This window comes from Bos indicus x Bos taurus, chromosome 2 (assembly GCF_003369695.1).
Source record: "Bos indicus x Bos taurus breed Angus x Brahman F1 hybrid chromosome 2, Bos_hybrid_MaternalHap_v2.0, whole genome shotgun sequence".
Taxonomy (NCBI): Eukaryota; Metazoa; Chordata; class Mammalia; order Artiodactyla; family Bovidae; genus Bos; species Bos indicus x Bos taurus.
The window spans coordinates 71,591,983-71,612,592 of NC_040077.1; the positions used below are offsets into that span (position 1 = coordinate 71,591,983).

At 37.0% G+C, this 20,610-nt stretch overlaps 1 protein-coding gene across 4 annotated transcripts in view; it reads left to right on the plus strand.

The window, feature by feature from the left end:
- PTPN4 (protein tyrosine phosphatase, non-receptor type 4) overlaps nucleotides 1-20,610 on the plus strand; it is a 190,748-nt gene that overhangs the window by 118,646 nt on the left and 51,492 nt on the right. For all 4 annotated transcript variants that reach the window (XM_027562478.1, XM_027562489.1, XM_027562499.1 and 1 more), the window contains 3 exons: nucleotides 8,922-8,990; nucleotides 16,469-16,594; nucleotides 18,420-18,578. In XM_027562478.1, coding sequence (XP_027418279.1) covers nucleotides 8,922-8,990; nucleotides 16,469-16,594; nucleotides 18,420-18,578 — 354 coding nt within the window. The remainder of the gene's footprint in view (nucleotides 1-8,921; nucleotides 8,991-16,468; nucleotides 16,595-18,419; nucleotides 18,579-20,610) is intronic.

Sequence of the window (20,610 nt, forward strand, 5' to 3'; positions counted from 1 at the left end):
ACATTCTTAACTGGCTTGATGTTATAATTGATTCCCTGTCACCATCCTAAAAACAGTATTGGGAAAAGTAAGGTATTAGTACTTGTAAATTTAAAGGTAATTAGATTTAGATAGTGAGTATGACAACAGTTCGGAGAAGGCAATGGCACCCCATTCCAGTACTCTTGCCTGGAATATCCCATGGACCAAGGAGCCTGGTGGGCTGCAGTCCATGGGGTCGCTAAGAGTCGGACACGACTGAGCGACTTCACTTTGACTTTCACTTTCATGCATTGGAGAAGGAAATGGCAACCCACTCCAGTGTTGTTGCCTGGAGAATCCCAGGGACAGGGGAGCCTGGTGGGCTGCCGTCTCTGGGGTCGCACAGAGTCGGACACGACTGAAGCGACTTAGCAGCAGCAGCAACATGACAACAATTGTGACAGTCAAGGAAAAATCAAACAGTCTTATCTATTGGTGCTAAATCTTAGTAGGGACAGACGAGAGCCCCATGAGAGAGCAGTGCAGACCATAACGGTGTTCCCTCGATAAACTGCATCCCTAACCTAAAGACCACCAGGCTTGTTATACAAGAACTACACTTTTGTGGCATTTTTTATTCCCTCTCTTCTTGAAAATATGATATACACAGTAAATATATACACACCACTTCATTTAGGCAATAAAAATATTAATAGGTCATAGTAACCAGTCTTTAACCAGATTTAAACCAGACTCAGATGAAAAAAGAAAAATCAAGTAATTTACCCTGACTGTACCATAGAAAACAAAATCTAATCATGATGACTATAGATACAAAAGATAGTTAAGGAAACCACTTTGGGAGAAAATCATCCCTGAAACAGGATGAAATTTCTACCTGGATATTAATTTGAAAAAAAGTAAGCTCAATGGACTTCCCTGGTGGTCCAGTGGTTAAGGCTCTGTGCTTCCACTGCAGGAGGCACAGGTTCGATTCCTTGTCGAGGAACTAAGATGCTGCATGCCACGTGGTGCAGCCAAACAAAACAAAAAAGGAGGCAGATTTCTCATCATGGAAATTCAAGTACTAAATAGTAAATTAAATAGTTCTTTTTGAAAAATGAGCTCAAGAACTATATAATTTAAGAAGAAAATACTGGTTCGCATGGGAGCAACACTTGCCCTTCAGGCTGTTCTTGCCCCTGGGGGAATGTGGACCTAGTCCTGGCAGATTTTACATTTTTAAAAGCTTTATTAAGATATAATTGATATACAATAAGCTACCATTTTTAAAGTTTAAAATTTTTTGTTTGGAATATATAATGTATGTACATCCATGAACCCACACCACAATTAAGACAGTAAGTATATCCACCCTGGGATTTTCCTCATACTCTTCTGAAACGCCCTTTCTCCCACCTCTCTTTGTCTCTGTGTAGCCACTGTTGTGTTTTCTGCACCTAAATATCAGTTTGCATTTTCTAGGATTTTATATAAATTGAAGCACACATTTAAAATATTCTGTGTTTGTTATATACTCTTTTTCTCAGCATAATTATTCTGAAATTGATCCATTTTGTTGCCTGGATTGATAGTTCATTTCTTTTTGTTGCTTTCGGGCTTGGACTGTTAGGTATAAAGCTGCTGTGGACATTAGTATGGAAGGATGTGTATGGACATTTGCTTTAAGTTCCCTAGGAGTGGAATGACCAAATCATATAGTAGATGTGTGTTTAACTTTCTAAGAAACTGTTGGTCGTTTTCCAAAGAACTTGCATCATTTTATGCACCTGCCAGCAGTGTTTGTGAGAGTTCCAGTTCCACCACATTCAGACCACTGCCTCCTGGTATCTTTTCGTGTGGCTAGTTTTCTGAAAAGCATATAAGTTTGGTAAGTTCAGTTTACCAGTTTTTTCTTTCATAGATCTTTCTTTTGTCATATTTAAGAAATCTTTGCCTAACCCACAGTCCGAGAGATTTATTCCTCTGTTTTCTTCTGAGTTTTATAGTTTAAACTCTTATATTTAGGTCTGTGATCCATTTGAAAGTAGTTTTTGTATATGATGTGAAGTATGGATTGAAGTTTATCTTTTTGTATATGGATATCCAGTTGTTCCAGCATTTTTTTGTTGAAAAGCTTATTCTTTGTCCACAGCATTGCCTTTGCACCTTTGCTGAAAATCAGTGTAGTCCATATTTGTGTGGACATATTTCTGGACTCTTTTTTAAATAGTGAGTCTTAGTCCAGCTTTCCCAGCAGATGAGATGTTGGGGACCATGGCAGGTCTGGGTGGCCTCACAGCCTGCTGTGCACTGAGCCCTGCACCTGCACCTCTGTCTTCGGTGCCTGTGGCTGGAGGTGCGCCCAGGGCCCATAGGACAGGTGGGCACGGAGGTCGTCTGTGCTTGGGGGGCTGAGTGAGGCGAGGTTCTGGTGCCCCTCAGGGTATCGTGGGGGTGGGGTAAGGGGCCTGCACACTGCTGTGCTCTCCATCCTTTTCCAATTCTGAAGCATCAAGAACACCATGAGGTAGCAGTTGTTCAATGGGGAGTTTGTCTACTGTGAACTAGGGGCCTCCTGCTAGGGTCTCAGTTCTTGGCTGGTCCCAGAACATGAGGTTGCCTTATGTGTGACAGCAGCAGGTACAGTTATGGGCAGGAAAGGAAGGACAGTGACTTTTAGCCTGTGAAGATAGGCAAGAATGGTCAGCCATCAACGACCCATCTGTGGGTCCAGCTCAGTCCTGTGCGGCTGCTCAGTGGAGTAGTCCTGCGCATGTGGCTTTTGTCACTCCAGGAGTTACTTCAGGACAGAAGTACTCTGCGGTCCTGAGTTTCCCACCCAAAATGGGTGTCCTGCTGCGGAGTCCAGGGCCCCATCCTCAGCTTCTCAGGAGAGCGCACCAGCGTGGAGCCAGAGGGGCTTGCCCAACTCACACAGCACTGGACACGCACAGCCAGCCTTCTCACAGTGGTGCCGCAGAGTCGGAGAAAGTCACAGCCTTGGGAATGTCCTCCAATGAAAAAGAATCTGCAGGCTTAGGAAAATAATTTTGTGTGGAATGATGCTATGTTGACAAACAGTTCTGTGTGTCTTTCCCCCCTTGGTGTGGGTCACCAGGGCTGAGGCAGCAGGTGTGTTTACAGAAGTATAACCAGAGATTGCCTGGAATCCAGAAACTCCAGGTCACAGCATATGTAGTGAAGAGGACAAGAGGAGTTGGGGTGCCATTCGTATTGGTGGCAGGCAGGTGCACCCAAGACAGTGGTGTTCCACCGCTGGTGGCCACAGCCCATTTGGGGTCCTAATCCTGAAATCCTCCAGCCAAGTGGTCAGGGAGCTGCAAAATCTTCTGGGCCAGCCGAGCCTACAATCCTAAGATGTTCTTCACTGTGTTTTGATCATCTCCCCCGGACCCATGGGGAGAAATCTAGATGAGACTTAAGAATTAGTGTTGAGAACTTGAGTCTTATAGTTAAAACCTTGAAACACAGTGTTTTCAGCACAGGGTGTTTAAGTGAATGGAAGGATTTTAGTGCCTTTTTCTAGGAGGGTGTCTCCATATTGGCAAAACTAGAGAATAAATGGGTGTTAAATAAACAGTCTTAAATCCAGTAGTATTTGTCTTCTGCCTTTGTTCTTTTTAAAATTTGTTTGCATTTCCATCTGAATTTTAGAATTAGCTGATCAGTTTCTACAAAAAACACTTCTGGAAATCTAATTGGAGTTGTGCTGAAACTATAGATCAGTTTCAGGAAAATTGACATGGTATTGAGTTTTCTGAGTCGTGGAACATGGTATCTTTTTATTTAAATCTTATTCCTCTGTTTGTAGTTTTCAGTATATAGCTTTTTCACATCTTTGTCAAATGTATCCTTAATTATTTCATGTTGCTGATGCTATTAGAAGTTGTCTTACTATGTTTTAATTTCAGATTGTTCATCACAGTTAGAAATGCAATTTTTTTTTATGTTGCTCTTGGATTTTCTTAAACTTTGCTTTACCTTGTGTCTTCTAGGAGCTTTTAAAAACTCTTTTCCAGCAGATTTTCTTCCTGGAGGATGAAGACAGTTTTAATTCTTCCTTTCCAGTTTGATCTTTTTTCAAATTATTTGTTTTATTTTTGGCTGTGCTGGGTCTTTATTGCTGCATGCAGGCTTTCTCTGTGTTCGGGCTTCTCGTTGCAGAGTTCAGGCTCTAGGGCATGTAAGGTTCAGTAGTTGTGGCACATGGGCTCAGTAGTTGTGACTTGTGGGTTCTAGAATGTGGGCTCAGTAGTTTGGCACACCATCTTGATCTTTCTGGACCAGTGATTGAATAGGTGTCCCCTGCATTGGCAGGTGGATTCTTAACCATTGGACTGCCAGGGTAGTGGTGATCTTTTTTATTTCTTTTTCTTTACTGATAGCTCCAGTATAGTGTTGAGTAGAAGTGGTGAAAGCAGATATCATGTCTTGTTCCTTATCTTAGTGGGGGACACTCAGTCTTTCATTCTTAAGTGTGCTATTGGTTTTGGGCTTTCACAGATGCTGTATATCAGGCACGTTAAGGAAGTTCCTCTATTTCTCATTTGTGGTAAGTTTTTATTAGGATTGGATGTTAATTTTTGTCAAAAGCTTTTTCTGCACCTATTACAATGATCATATGGGTTTTCTTTTTATTTATGTGCTGAATTATATTGATTGAATTTTCAAGTGGTAAAGTAACCCTACATTTCTGAAAGAAACCCCACTTAGTTATGATCTGTTATACTTTTTATATATTATTTTATTCAGTTTGCTTGCATTTAGTTTAGAATGTTTGCATCTATGTCCATGAAGGATATTTCTCTTCAGTTTTCTTGTAATATTGTTGTCAGATTTAGTGTCAGGGTAATTTTGGCGTCATTGAATGAGTTGGGAAGTATTGCTTCATTTTCAGTCTTCTAAAAGAGTCTCTGTAGTAATATTATTTCCCTTTAAATATTTGATAGAATTTTCCTGTTCTGTTCTACTAATGCAGAAGTGTGATATACAGGAGGCTTTTGAACAGCACATTTTTTTCTTTAACACAAATGAAGCAGTTCAGGTTTTCTCTTTCTTCCTAGGTGAGCTTTGACAGTTCATGTTTTTTCAAGGAATTTGTTTTGTCTAAGTTCTTTAATATTTTGGCATAAAAGTTGCAATATTTCTCTATTATATTTTCAATATCTCTAGAATCTACTACTGTCATTTCTCTCATTCTTGTTATTGATAATTTGTCATTATCCCTTATTAGTCTTGTTAGAAGTTTATCACTTTAGATTAAATATTTTTAAACATTGTAAATGCTAAATAAAACCTTGCTTCAAGTTTATATGTAGCTTATGGGCCACCCTTTGTCTACAAAGTCTTAAAGGAAAAAATAAGCAGAAAATATTACACTTAACCAGGTTCCCATTCAGAACAAGGGCCAGTAGATAGGCATTATCACATATACAAAACCTCAGGGAATATAACATCTCTGACCTCATTTTGAAAAAAAAATTTTTTTAATGGTAAGTTTAAGTCATCCAAGAGAAATCAAAATGACTCTAGAATAATCTTGATGAGCTAATTAAGAATAAAGATTAAAATCTTTAAATATGGAACCAATCCTTACCAACTATGATAATTAAAACTATAGCATAGTATTAAAATATTATAAACTTCCTTGGTGGTACAGTGGATAAGAATCCACCTGCCAATGCAGAGGGCACAGGTTCTATTTCTGGTCCAGGAAGATTCCACATGCAAACAAATAAAGTCCAAGCACCACAGCTACTGAACCCTTGCTCCAGAGCCCACGAGCCGCAGCTACTGAGGCCCCATGCTGTAAGTGCATGTGCCTAGAGCCTGTGCTTCGCAATGAGAGACACCCCCACACTGAGCAGCCTGTGCTCCACAGTGAAGATAGCCCCTGCTCACCGCAGCTAGAGAAAGCCCATGTGCAGCAACGAAGACCCAGTGCAAACCCCCCATAAAATATATGTTGTAAACTTTGACAAAGTACAAGCAATAATAAAACTAAGAAGGCAAGAGAAAGCAGGGACTAGTGAACTATGAGAATGCATATTAACAATTAAATGTTAATATGCTAAGTTTTTAAGCTTTTCCCTGGCCTTTTTATTCTCCTTTTCCTTTTTTTTTTAAAATAATGAATGGTAGCATTTTTCTTTCCTTTAATTCAAAGGAAATCCATTTAATATTTTTATTGTGACGTATATAGCATAGTGACATTGTAATAGCATTATGTCCATATTTATAGCCTTTCCTATGTATGTACAGAGTTTCAGAATGATTTTTGCCTACTTATAATGGGGTTTATTTCTTAGGGGTATGGCTGTGGCTAAATCTGTTTACTTTTTTGTTGTGCTTGTATATATTGTTTGCATCACGTAAAAAACCTGTATTCTTTCACCAACTGGTATTTTCTCATTGTTCTAAAGACAAGTATCTTACTGTCAGAAGTTATTGTTCTTAGATTATGGTATAGTTTTTCACTGTGTTCTAATTATAATAACCCTTATAGAATAATATTATGGATAATATGATATATAAACAATTTCTCCCTCATATTTTAATTTAATCTTTATATATTTTTATTATGAAATTCAATTTGTTAATTAAGCCTTTTGAGTAGTGGTGTCCCATTTGAATCCTCTTCACCAGAAAAGTACCATATCAGTCAGGAATACAGAAAGCCTTTTTGATTTTTCAAATAAAAACAATTATGGCAGCTGGTTACACAGATGTTAGAAAGACTGAAAAATCCAAAAGGGAAGGGGGCTTTTGGAGAAGCAAACAAGAAGAATGAGTAATGCCTAAGGATTTGAAGCTTGTGTCACTCATAGGCTATAGAGCCCACAAATCTAGACCTGCTGCTACACTGTTGAGCACTGTAGGTTGCTTCTGAACCTGCCAGGGAGGTGCCGCTTTGACTGCGGATGGCACCATCCACAGGGTTCGGTTTCTTTGTGTGTTCTATCCCAGCAACTCCAGCGTTTGACAGTCCTCAGCTTCTGACTTGCTCCACTTTCTGGTCTCCAACCAGAAAAAAACAGAACCTAACAGAAAGCCAGCTTGCAGAGGAACCTCCAGCCTCCCGCAGAGCTGAGCTGAGCAGAGAAGGACTGGATTGAGGCCTCTGGCAGCTCAGTTAACATGGAGTTAAATGAGTGTATAAGTAAACCATGTATGTCTATAGTTATAAAAGTTAGGTTTTATTTTTCTAGTCCTTAAGAACTTTAAAAGACATATCCAAAATGTCTTTAATCACCTAAATGATTAATAGTATTGTAAATGCTATAGGAATGGCAGCAGGACAAATGTTTGTCTGGACACAGTCCTACGCCTAATGGATACACATTAGATAAATGCTTTTTTCCCTCCCTCATAACAAGCAGTGGTTAGGAATACTAGGGGGGCTTCCCCGGTTTTCAGCGGTAAAGAATTCACCTGCAATGCAGGAGTCACAGGAGATGCAGGTTTGGTCTGCGGGTTAGAAGATCCCCTGGACCAGGGCATGGGCAACCCACTCCTGAATTCTTGCCTGGAGAATGCCATGGACAAAGGAACCTGGCGGGCTACAGTTCATAGGGTTGCAAAAAGTCAGACACTACTGAAGTGACTTAGGACGTAGCATGTACACAGGAATACTAGAACTATTGTCATACTTAAAATGTTGAAATATTATGAAGACTGAGGGATGGAATTTGGAATATCGGAGGATTTAGTACTTCCTCTATCAACTTCCTCATACACATACCCTTATTATCTCTGTTCCAAAATATTCAGGGCATTATTGTCCTTGTTCTAGTGTGGAAATACAAAGCAATAGTGAACCTAAATCTGTTACCTTGTTCACAGTTGGAAGTATAGTTTATCCTTAGAGGAAATATATTCTCTCAAGAAACATCAATTTATCTAAATTTTAAAATCATGATAATTTTTCTGACTTTTCCATTAAAACTTCAACAAACATGCCATTCTGTTCACATTTATCTATACTTGTCTGTAGAAGATGATCTTAAAATTGCTTGCTTAGCTTTGGAAATCTGTATTTGGCTGCTTTTGTATATATTAAATTTCTATATGTAAATGGTTTTTTATTTGGTATTCTAGACATTTATGTTTATTCACTTAGGTATGTTACATGTCAGGTAACGGGTTTTCTGAGAACCGAGTTTTTAATAAATTTTCTATGAACTATTGGAGTACCACAGAGGAATCTAAATTCTCATACATAAATGGTGTGCTTGGAGACAGATCAGCTCCAAGACAGTACCCAACTCCCAACCACATTCTGTCCTTTGTTCCTTCTCTGATAAAAATTTCTGGAGTTGCCTATATCTGGACATGAAGAGATTTGAGGATATATCTATGATCGTTATCAGTAGATTAGGAAGAAAAGCTTCCCAGGGAAAGAGCAGTTAGTTTTTGAAGATGTCCGCATGTATCAGGCCCTTGATTGTGCTCTGTTGTGCTGTGCTAAGTCACTTCAGTTGTAGTAGTAGTAAAGACACTAGCCAAACCACAGAACTGGGGAGTGAGGGCAGGGCTTATATGAGCTGGGACAGAGCAGCCTATTTCTGAGTCTAGAGGGAGTGCTTTTCCAGGGCATAGCAGAGAGGGTTTCCTCTCACACAAAATTACTTCTTTCACACTAACTTCCAAATGAAAGAGTATCTGAAAACAGTGTCTTTGGAACAAGTCCTTGTTCATTAATGGAAGAACTGTAATTAAGTTTCATCCATCCAGATTGAAGTGGAGTATAGTCCATTCTTTTTACCCTCTGCTCTGTTTTCTCCACTAGAAATATCGTCTCATGTAATTGTAATCTCATCATGTTGTGTATTGTCATTTTATCTTGTGGTTCTCTTTAAGGTTTTCTTATTGTACATATTTATATATATGTACATATATATATATATATGTACATATATTATTTTTATATATTTCAGTGGGCGAACTGAAGTTCAGTCAGTTCAGTATGGCAAAGAAAAGGCAAATAAAGACAGAGTATTTGCAAGGTAAGTGACATCTAATTCAGTGTCTTGAGTTGTTTTCAAAGCAAGATTAAAATTACTGAAAACTCTTTTCCCACATATGATCACAGAGTTACCACATGATCCTGTCTTTAGTTAAACAATAAATTATGTTGAGGAAAAAAATGCTACATTTTGTTGGAAGTTTTTTTTCCTTTTGTTAACACTTTTGAAAAACATAATAACTCATTTTATGTATTATCCAGCCCATTTACATCTTTCTTTAAATCATATTGTTAAGAAGTTGCTTTTTATTTGGGTACTGTTTTGTTATCTTCATTTTTTAAGATCTATAAATAACCAATTTGGTTTTTAAAAGTGAGATGACATGATCAGATTTGTGGTTTAGAGAATAGTTTTATGAGTAAGGACAGAAAATGATTTGGAAGTAAAGACTGGATACCCAGAGACCAATTAGGCAGTAATCCAAATGAAAATAGCCAAGGCCTGAACTAAAACACTGGCAATGAAATGATTAATTGGGAACAAATTTGAGGAATTTACTTTGTGGGTAGAGCTAGCACAAATCCTTGACCAGTTGGTAGAGGTATGTGAGAGACAGGAGTATCTGGAAAAGACTACCAGATTGGAGTGATGCAAATTGGACAGGAGTTACAGGAGAAAACGGATAGTGATAGAAAAGTTAAACTGCACAGGTCTAGTTTGAGATGTCTGAGCAGTAATCTAACAGTATTATCCAGTAGATGATTACATAATTAGAGCTGATGAGGGAGAATGACCAGATTGGTGGCAGCAAATATTAAATTGAAGACCTACTGTGCTGAACATTATTTCAGGCCCTGGAAATACAGTGAAGAACAAGATAGACATCTTGAGTCTAATGAAGTTTAAACTCTAATTGGTGCACAGAGACCTACAGTAGGTAAAGGACTGTGGCAGGGAAGGCCGTGAAGCTGGAGCCCATAATGGGCCAGAGTGTGCAAGGCCGTAGTCAAGGAAATGGTCAAAGTGGCAGGCGGCAGCTGGAGTCTCTGTGGCCCTGTGCTGGGAATGGTAAGGACTTAGGAGTCTTAAGTAGGAGCCACGGGGACTGAGAGCGTGGGAGGGATGTAAACTGACTTATATTTTTAAAAAATATGGTAGCATTCTCATGCTTTGGAGTGATAAACTGAAATATTTCCAAATATCATATATGGTTTCTAGGATTTGCTTCAGAATAATTGGTGGGAAAGGCAAAACAAGATTCTCATGATGATGATTGCTAAACCTGGGTCCTGAGTACATGGAGTTTATCAAACTTTTCTTTCTACTTTGTTTATGTTTGAAATAGTCAAAATAAAAATATAGGGGAGGGTGGAAGATTATCCTGGCTGCTGGGGTAGGATCACTGTATGGGGTGTGAATGGAAAGAGGGTGATCAGGTAATCGCATAATGGCTAATACTTATTTTGTACTTATCTGTACCAGTCAGGTTTTATATGTTAACTCACAGTTTTCAAACTCAGTGAATTACTGTAATAAATCTAATCCAAATGAGAAAACTGAGTAAGTTTGAACAACATACCTGAGATTGTTATATAGATAGTGAGGGATGCAGACAAGATTCTAACCAGGTATCCTAGGTTCTAACCATACTTTTAACCTCTTTGCAGTAGTTTTTGCTGTTCTGCATCAGACAGGTGAATGTTTGATTCCTTCCCTGCCACAGATGTGAACGATGATCCTATTTATTGTCTGTCTCCTGCAGTAGGATGTCAACTCTAGGAGGATGGCAGTTCCTCAGTCTTATTCACCGTAGTAGCCACAGCTCTTTAAAGAGTTCCTGTGCTGAGAGTCTGCTGCCAGTGGAGGCCTGAGAGTTTTAATAAATGAGAATTAGGCAATTTTGTTTTTGACTTTAATTTTCTTCTTAGTCTTTATCCGAAAGACCTCCCTGCTTTGTGTTTCTAGAGTAAAAAGTTTTTTGTTTCTTTTTTCTTTCCTCTAAAAGTATAAATTGCTTTATTTTTTTCTACTCATATAAATGATAGTTCAGTTTTTTTCAAAGTTCCAACAATGTCAAATAATGTAAAGAAAAAATTTGACCCCAAAACAGTGTTTACTGTTCAAAATTTTACCATATATACGCTCACCGAGATGTTTCTATGTATGTCTATATTTGTTTCAAAAATTGTTTCATGCTTTTTCTTGCTTGTTTTTCTGCAGCGTATCATAGGAATTTTCTTCAATGTTGAAAAATCTGCAGTCATTTATGTCAGTAAATCTTAAACAGCTAAGTCCTTTTAGCCTAATCTGTAGCTTTAACTCTAAGATTCTTCCCTTTGTTCTGCCACTTATCTGCCTCCAGAGTCAGGAGTCATTACTTAATCTGAGGCTGTGCCAGCAGTATTCCTGGAATGCTTGTAAAAATAAATAATATTACAAGTGCCTTTGAGTAAGGACATTTGAAACAAAATAAAATCATTAAAACATGATTTTTGTGTGTTCGAATAATAAAATTTACTTAATTTTTTTTTTCTTCTTTCCTGATTTACCTTCATCCTGATTTGTGTATGAATAATCTACCCAACTGGAAAATTGTTGGTGAAAAATGCCTTGATAGGAAAGATTTAGCTGGTCAGGGCTATAGGCATTTTGCTGTGATAAGTTTAACTTGAATTGGAATGATATAATTCATTTTGGCATTTGTTCAAAGAAGTTTTGAAATTTTTTTTTTGCTTTTATTTTTAGATTTATTGGTGGAAATATTGTCTATTTCTCTATTAAATATAAATCTTAGTGTCATGTTAGTGTTTTGGTTATTCAGAAAGGAGAAAAAAAGAAAGTAAGAACACTTAAGTTATCTACCCTAATAGATATGCCTACTGAAATTATTCAAATTCCTCCTTTCTACAGTCATAGATACCCTTGTTTCCAGTTAGAAAATTCTAAGGACCTGTATAAAGGTAAAATGAACAGCAGAATGTTAATTTGAAATAATTTTCCTTGAAATTGCTCTTGAGAAAGAAATAATTTACTTCCTATCAATTCTGCTTTAACTTAGAATGTATGTGTTTATTCTAGTTCTTAGTACTATAACTTTTTTGCAACACTCCTTTCAGACTTGTTAAAATCAAAATAAATACTTTCCTGATTCTTCTTTGTTAAAACTGCACCATAACAAAATACTTATATTTTTTTATTCTTTTCCTAACAAGAAGCTTAACTATTTTGCTGCTTGATATTTATAAAAACACTGAACATGATTTCATAACTGGTTCTATTGTAATATGATATTCTAATATGAATACCAAATCATAGATGTATTATATGTTAATATCACATGCAAGTGACTTCCTTTATTTGTATGTGTTAATGCTTTAATATTTTGAGCATATCAGATTTTGAGAAATATGCAGATAGTTACATCTGCATCTTAGTTCTTTTTTTCCCAGAGTGGTTCCCAATATGTTTTATTTTTTCAATTTTATTTAAATTTTTAAAAAAATTTTATTTTATATTGGAGTATAGTTGATTACGGAGAAGGCAATGGCACCCCACTCCAGTACTCTTGCCTGGAAAATCCCATGGATGGAGGAGCCTGGTGGGCTGCAGTCCATGGGGTCCCTAAGAGTTGGGCATGACTGAGCGACTTCACTTTCACTTTTCACTTTCATGCACTGGAGAAGGAAATGGCAACCCACTCCAGTGTTCTTGCCTGGAGAATCCCAGGGACGGGGGAGCCTGGTGGGCTGCCGTCCATGGGGTCGCACAGAGTCGGACACGACTGAAGCGACTTAGCAGCAGCAGCAGCATAGTTGATTAACAATGTTGTGCTAGTTTCAGGTGGACAGCAAAGTGATTCAGTTACATACATACAAGTATTAATTCTTTTTCCATTTCAGTTATTACAGAATGTTGAACAGAACTCCTTGTGCTATACAGTAAGCCTTTCAGTTCAGTTCAGTTCAGTTCAGTCCAGTTCAGTTGCTCAGTCGTGTCCAACTCTTTGCGACCCCATGAATCGCAGCACACCAGGCCTCCCTATCCATCACCAACTCCCAGAGTTCACTCAAACTCATGTCCATCGAGTTGGTGATGCCATCCAGCCATCTCATCCTCTGTCATCCCCTTCTCCTCCTGCCTCCAACCCCTCCCAGCATCAGAGTCTTTTCCAATGAGGTGGCCAAAGTATTGGAGTTTCAGCTTTAGCATTAGTCCTTCCAATGAACACCCAGGACTGATCTCCTTTAGGATGGACTGGTTGGATCTCCTTGCAGTCCAAGGGACTCTCAAGAGTCTTCTCCAACACCACAGTTCAAAAGCATCAATTCTTCGGCACACATCCTTCACAGTCCAACTCTCACAGCCATACATGACCACTGGAAAAACCATAGTCTTGACTAGATGGACCTTTGTTGGCAAAGTAATATCTCTGCTTTTGAATATACTATCTAGGTTGGTCATAACTTTCCTTCCAAGGAGTAAGCGTCTTTTAATTTCATGGCTGCAGTCACCATCTGCAGTGATTTTGGAGCCCCCCAAAATAAAGTCTGACACTGTTTCCACTGTTTCCCCATCTATTTCCCATAAAGTGATGGGACCAGATGCCACGATCTTAGTTTTCTGAATGTTGAGCTTTAAGCCAACTTTTTCACTCTACTCTTCTACCTTCATCAAGAGGCTTTTTAGTTCCTCTTCACTTTTTGCCATAAGGGTGGTGTCATCTGCTTATCTGAGGTTTTTTGGTTATCTATTTTAAATATAGCAGTGTGTACATGTCAGTCCCAAACTCCCAATCTAACCCTGCCCCTCAGCTTTCCCCATTGATAACCATGTTTGTTCTCCTAAGTCTGTGAGTCTGTTTCTGTTTTGTAAATGAGTTCATTTGAAGATTCCACGTGATAAGGGGTATTGTATGATACTTGCCTTTCTCTGTCTGACTTACTTCACTTAGTAATAAGATCACTGGTCAGATAGTTCTTTGTTTTATATATACATAATTAAAGTGTGAAATTATTAAGTGTGAAATTATTTTAATTGGTTATCTTATAAAACAAATACGTATTATTCAGTGACTAATAGAACTAAAATTCCAATATGATGGGCTCCAAAGAAGTGTCATGTTTCTTTTGTTGTGCTGGAATTATATGAATCCTCTTTGAAATAATAAGTCCTCACTAGGATGGGGTTTTTATTAGTACTGTTTTAATGATCTTACTAGCTCTGAAAGACTAAGCTTTTCTGGGATTGTGGTAATCTGATGCACATCTATCACAATACCCTGGAGGTTTTTAGCAATTATTTAATTATTCTGTTAGCGTATTAGAGAATTCTAGAGTCCTTGCCTACTCCTTGGGATTTCAGTTGGCAGTATAAATAGATAGAAAAGGTTTCTCCTTACACTTTTTTATGTAAGATTGCTTTTTCAGCAATAATAAATATTAATTTATTTTATTTTTCTGATACATCAGTTCTTTGAATTGCTTCCAGACTTTTTCAATTGTCATATAATATCTAAGAAAAAAACAAAAAAATGTTCCCATGCAACAGAAAAATAAGGTGCCATGGTCAGAAAATAAATTTACCACATTGCAAACACTGATGAAGTGTGGTATTTTTTTCTCTGAAATTTCCACACTGAACAGGAAACATAGACAGCAAACTTGAGTGGGTGGGTCCCTGAGGTTGAAACTGTTAATAAAATAAGATACCTTGAAATTTAGTTTTAAATGCAAAGCATTTCCATCCATGTTTAGTTTATTAACAACAGTAAAGTGTTCTGATGCTTTACATTAGGTGAGTATAACTAGATTTTTTTTTCCTCCTTCAAGTAACTCTTTCCCTCTTTTAGAAAATGAAAATAGGTGATCTCTGATTGTGGTTAGTGGACTCACTTTAACAGTTTACATTTAATACTCTTAATATGTGAGTAATCTATTTATTACATTAAGAATTAGCATTAATAGAAAAGCTATAAATACTATGTGTTATAATAATCTATATTTCAGTTTAAAAAAATCTAATACATGAGATTATTTACTTTTTTGTGAGTGATGAGGCAGGCTAAATAGTATACCGAGTTATTTTCAAATCAGAAAAACCTGTAATTTAAACTCATGATAATGGGAAGTGTTTATGTTTAGATTACTTCAAATTCACTTATGAAAAGTGAAATCTGAGTCAATGATTTTTTTTTTTTATTGATAACATTACTTCTCTTTTAGAAAACTTTTAGTGTTCTTAAGGAGATGTCAGTCAACTATATTTCAATAAAAAGAGAAAAAAGCAATGTCATTGGCCAATGTAAAAATATTTTGGCTATGAGTACATGAAATGATAGAGCATTTGTGTGGTTTGAATTCAGAAGTAAAGTTATTTGTGAATTAGTAAAATTAATAAACTAAAACATTGCACTGAAAATTTACATACTCATAGGTCATTTCAGAAGGTAGGGAAGGACCTTGGGAGCGTATATTTTACAAGTAAATTTAGGTATTTAGATGTAGAAGCCTAAGTGGTTTGTCTAAGGGAAGGTCAAAGCTAGGATTGATGGTCCCCACTCATTATTTTAATGTTTTCTACTATGTATGTAAAATTTCTTGGGTACTCTTGGTCAGTATTACCATGCTTTTTAAATCTGGTATGGGTGCATCAGTGAATTTATTACTGAAATATAAAACTATCTGAGTTTAGAAGATGATATAGTATGTATTTTTATGTAATTTACTTAATTCATTACATTAATCTTCATATGACTCTGCATGTCAAAAAGCTAGGCATTTAAATAGATATCATGTATGTTTCATAAACTTTGGCCACTTTTTAAATATGTATAACAAATGACTTCAATTGTTAATTTACCTAAAATTCTAAGGTTTTTTGTTCTCTGCAAAGATCACTTAGTCTCTTTATCACTATAGTAACTGACCATATAAAGTTAAGAAACATATGCTGTGCCCCACCGTGAGACAAAATAGTTAACTTTCTAAATGTTTCCTAAAGAAGAAAAAAAATCCACTAGCCTACTGTATTTAAAAGGGGAAATTTTAAATAAAATATACACAGCGTTTTTGTCCTGTCCTCATTGAGTCAGAGGATCAGGGTTTCAGTTTAAGGACACCCAGGAAATGATATGTTAGGAATTAAAACATCCCAAGATAAGAGTCACAGAAACTGTGGAAAAGAGACAGATAATGCCTATAATACTGATAGTATCTGGGAAAACTTGCTAACCAGCTGTTCCATTGTTTTTTTCTTTACTGTCCTTGCTTTGTTTCTTTTTTCTCCTCTTCCTTCTTCTCTTTCCTTCTTTTTCTTAGCCTTCTCTCTTCATGTAAACAGATTTACTATCTTAAGAAATTGTTTGGTAAATAGTTTCCAAATGCATTGATTTCTTACAAGTAAAAGCATTATGTTTACTCATCTAAACTATAGTCTATTAAGATGATTTTTAAAGTTTGATACATAGTTTGGGGTTTACAAATAAACATTTTTACATATTATTTAAATTGTTACTCCAGATCCCCAAGTAAACCGTTGGCACGGAAATTAATGGATTGGGAAGTAGTCAGCAGAAATTCACTATCTGATGACAGGTTAGAAACACAGAGCCTTCCTTCACGATCTCCACCAGGAACACCTAACCAGTAAGTACATCAGGGGTACGTTTTGCTAGGTTCTAAATTTTTGGCTCTATGTTTCTAGGGGCTAAACATCATAATATGTAAAATTTAAATTGTTCATTCAGGTATGATTGTCATTGCTCCAGGGCATTATTTTCTCTTATCTTGAAACTCCCTATGTAAGCAGAACAGGAAATAAAAATGCTCCCTTAACTACAAAGCTGACTTTCATAGTCAGATTACTGACCAATAAATCAAGATCTCTTAGTAGACTTAAAATCTGGGGGTATGGTTGTTGATGACATAATCCTTTTCCTTGTGTGTCTCCAACACAGTTTCTAGGGGACCACATATTACTTGAATATGCTAGGTGCTGTGATTTTCTTACTTAAGCTCCTACCCTGCTCCTGGGTTGCGACTGTCTGTGTTCTAGGAAACAGTGGTCTCCAGCCTCAGTTCCCACAGGCGCAGCCATAGCTCTGCTGAGGAGCACAGATATTCAGTATTTACTGTGAATATGTTTCATCCTAGCATTTCTCACAAAAGCTGGATGCTTGGGTGTAGGGTGTAATAATAATACATTTGTTCTGGCCAAAGATGTTATCTTAATTTTATAGAGTTAACAGATGTGTTGTATTATATGTATGTGATTAAGATAATGATAACAAAACGAGTGTCAGTTGACTGTTGAGTGTCAGTTGAATGTTGACTGTTCTTGTTAACCCAAAAAATATTTGAAGTTTTGCATGGAATATATTTAAAGAAGTTCCTTTGGACGTACTTTATGCACATTAATGTTCAATAAATGTGCTGCTGCTGCTGCTGCTAAGTCGCTTCAGTCATGTCCGACTCTGTGCGACCCCATAGACGGCAGTCCACCAGGCTCCCCCGTCCCTGGGATTCTCCAGGCAAGAACACTGGAGTGGGGTGCCATTGCCTTCTCCCAATAAATGTGCACTAAATCCTAAAAGCTGTTTTGCTGATGAGTGTCAGTTTAAGAGTAAATTTCTACTGTATTGGATGTAAAGTATGGTCATAAACAGTTTGGTTCATAGCATGTTGTCTTCCTTACTACTAGAAACAAAATAGACTCAAAAGTTTCTCAGTATCTTGCTAAGTTATCTTTTTTATAATAGACTGCATATAAATTCAAAGGCTAATCAACTTGCTTGAAGAAGATCCCGAACCTGGTCTCTTTTCCAGCCAGCCTTTCTTGTTTCCAGTATCCCTCTAAACAATTACAGAAAATTGTAGAAAACACAAGAAATTTAAACCAGACAATTGAGTTAATTAATTGTCACTAACTCTGGTCAAACTTTCTGGTAATAAAACAATTTTAGGTATGATCTGAAAAAAAAAATTTTCCCCTAAATTTTAAAGTGACTGCGTCTCTTATGAGGATGGAAATGTTGTGTTCAATATCTCTATTCTTAGAAATTATAGAAAGCCCCATTTACAAATGAAAGAATTTATTAAAGGATTAAAAAAGAGTTCAGACCAAATATGAAAAAATATTTCTGAATTATTTATTCCTTTTATTTTGTAAATGCTGCTTAAGATGCAAATCTATAGTGACTAAAACCCAGAAACATTAAGGTTGGTAGAGATAACAGATGATTGAAACAGATAAAATCCCCATGGCAGATTGCTAACTATAGCTCAGATCTTTGACTTCCTATTCTGTGTTCTTTCTGTTTACCCCATACTGTCTTTGTCAGAGACTCAGCTTAGTAAAATGTGGTTAGTCTTAAAACACATACCCACTTTCTAATGCAATCATATAATTAAGAAACTTGAAAATACTGAGGTAAAGCACATTTTCACTCAGTTTCTCTTCCTCTTCTCATAGTCGAAATTCTGCGTTCACCCAAGAGGGAACCCGGCTGCGGCCATCTTCGGTGGGTCATCTGGTGGGCCACATGGTCCACGCTTCCCCGAGCGAGGCCTTCGGGAATCATCACTCTCCATCTTCCACACAAGCTAATAGCATTGTTTTGGAATCATCACCGTAAGGCTTTTTTTCATTTAGCTTCCTTCTTATAAATAATAATGCCCCAAATTATTTCATTTGAAATAATCTGGGAAATTATGGTATTTGATACAAGATTTTATTTGTACAATGTTTTAAAAATTCATTGTAAATGTGCTTATATGTTCCTGAAGGTCTTGGTGGCCCCTCACTTCACAGAATCACTGTTGTTATTATTTTTGACTCTATATATTCTTGAACTTTAGTTTATACCATTACATATTTCTGTAGTTTAATGTATCACTGTGGTCCGGCAGTAAGGTGATGAAAGGTAGAATTTTCTTAATATTTTTCAGGAAGGGAGCCATAAGAATAAATAGGCAGTATTGAGGGAAATTAAGTAGCAAGGGAAAAGATCACACTGACAATAAGTTGTAGAAAGCATGCATGTACCATTTCTAAAATTCATTTCTATCTCATTACAAACTGCGTAAATTAAACTTCATAACTCAGTATGTCAGTTTAATGCCAACATGCTTACCTCATATTAATAGGCAGTTTCCTGATTTATTGGTTCATATAATGCAGTTAATTCATATGGAAGTAAAAATACCGTGTACAAATTAGGAAAAAGATACTTTGTAAGATAATAGATAAGATGATCCATTAATTGTTGAGAAGGAAAAAGAAGTTTAAAATATTGTGAAAGTGATCAGGGTTGAAGGGTGGGTCTAAATGATGGAAAGATGGAGAACAGGTGGAGTGTTGTGCTCCAGGAAAGCCTGCCTGGTCCAGAGGAGCCACTGCTGTCCTCAGTGCATGGCCAGCAGGGAAGCAGCCAAGCTGTCAAGACCACTGGGTGGTTAGTCTGGCTAATGTACATCTGCATGAAAGATCTTGACTGTGTGTGTACTTTATAAAGGATGGAGGAATAGAAAGATACACACTGCACACCGTGGAGTGTGCCCTGTGTGCACTGTGGATGGACGAGAGTTAAGATTGGTGGAAATTTATAATGTTTTATCACTTTAAAAATTATAACTGTAACCTTTTTGTTTGTAAATAATAAGCATGTATTTTCTATTTCTGAAATTTTAAGAAGTGTACAATAATTAAGGATGTGATTGAAATGCCAACTGATTAAATTTTAGAATGACATGCTTTCAGCACATGAAAGCTGACCACATAGAGGAATGACAAAGCCCATCTCATTATAGACAGATCAGTGTCACTCCCGGGACCTGACCACATGGTCTCAGTCTGGGTTTTGAAGGGCTGTTTTCGTGGAGACACATACACATCTGCATACACATACAGTTGAATATTTCCTTTTGTGAATTGTATAGATTCACAAATCCCCCAAATCACTTACCCTCTTCAGAATACCTTTGTTGTCTTTTCCTGACCTGAAATGGAAAAGCAGGTTTGGCATAGACTGGAACCATGCAGAGTGTTTGCTTCCCCTGCCCAGTCCACAAGAATTTCAGATGTTTTGGGCTTTCTCTCTGGACATGTATTTTATGAAGCCTATGTGTTTGTATTCAGTTTTGAATCTATAACTGCGTCTGAAATTCGGCCAATTTAATGAGAGAGTTCTGAAAAGACAAGCATAATGGTAAACTAATAATAGTAACTAACATTAGTAGCTTACAGTCAGCTTTTTTCATAAATTATCTCACTATTCTACTCAAGAGAACTCAATAAAATAGAAAAGGTATATAACCCCACTTTATAGAAGAGAAAAAGCCACACTTACAGCATTTGTTCCAAATTACAGAACTAAAACTCAGATTTTCTTACCTGAGCCAGTCTGTAGAACTTTGTATCCTGGACAAGGCTTTGTTGATATTTTTTTTTCCATTTAGAGCAAATATTTTTCAACTTGGACTCCATAGATTTTAGTTTTACCTTGGTCAAATGTGAAAAGAGTTCCAGCAATATGTTGGATTAAGCACAGAGTGTCTCAGTGTAGTGCATGGAAATAGATGTTGAGCTAGCTCACCAGTTGCCTGGTTTTTAAATGAGTCCATGGGAGTTAAGGTGAGTCCTGGCTTGGGGCACTGGGTGAGCT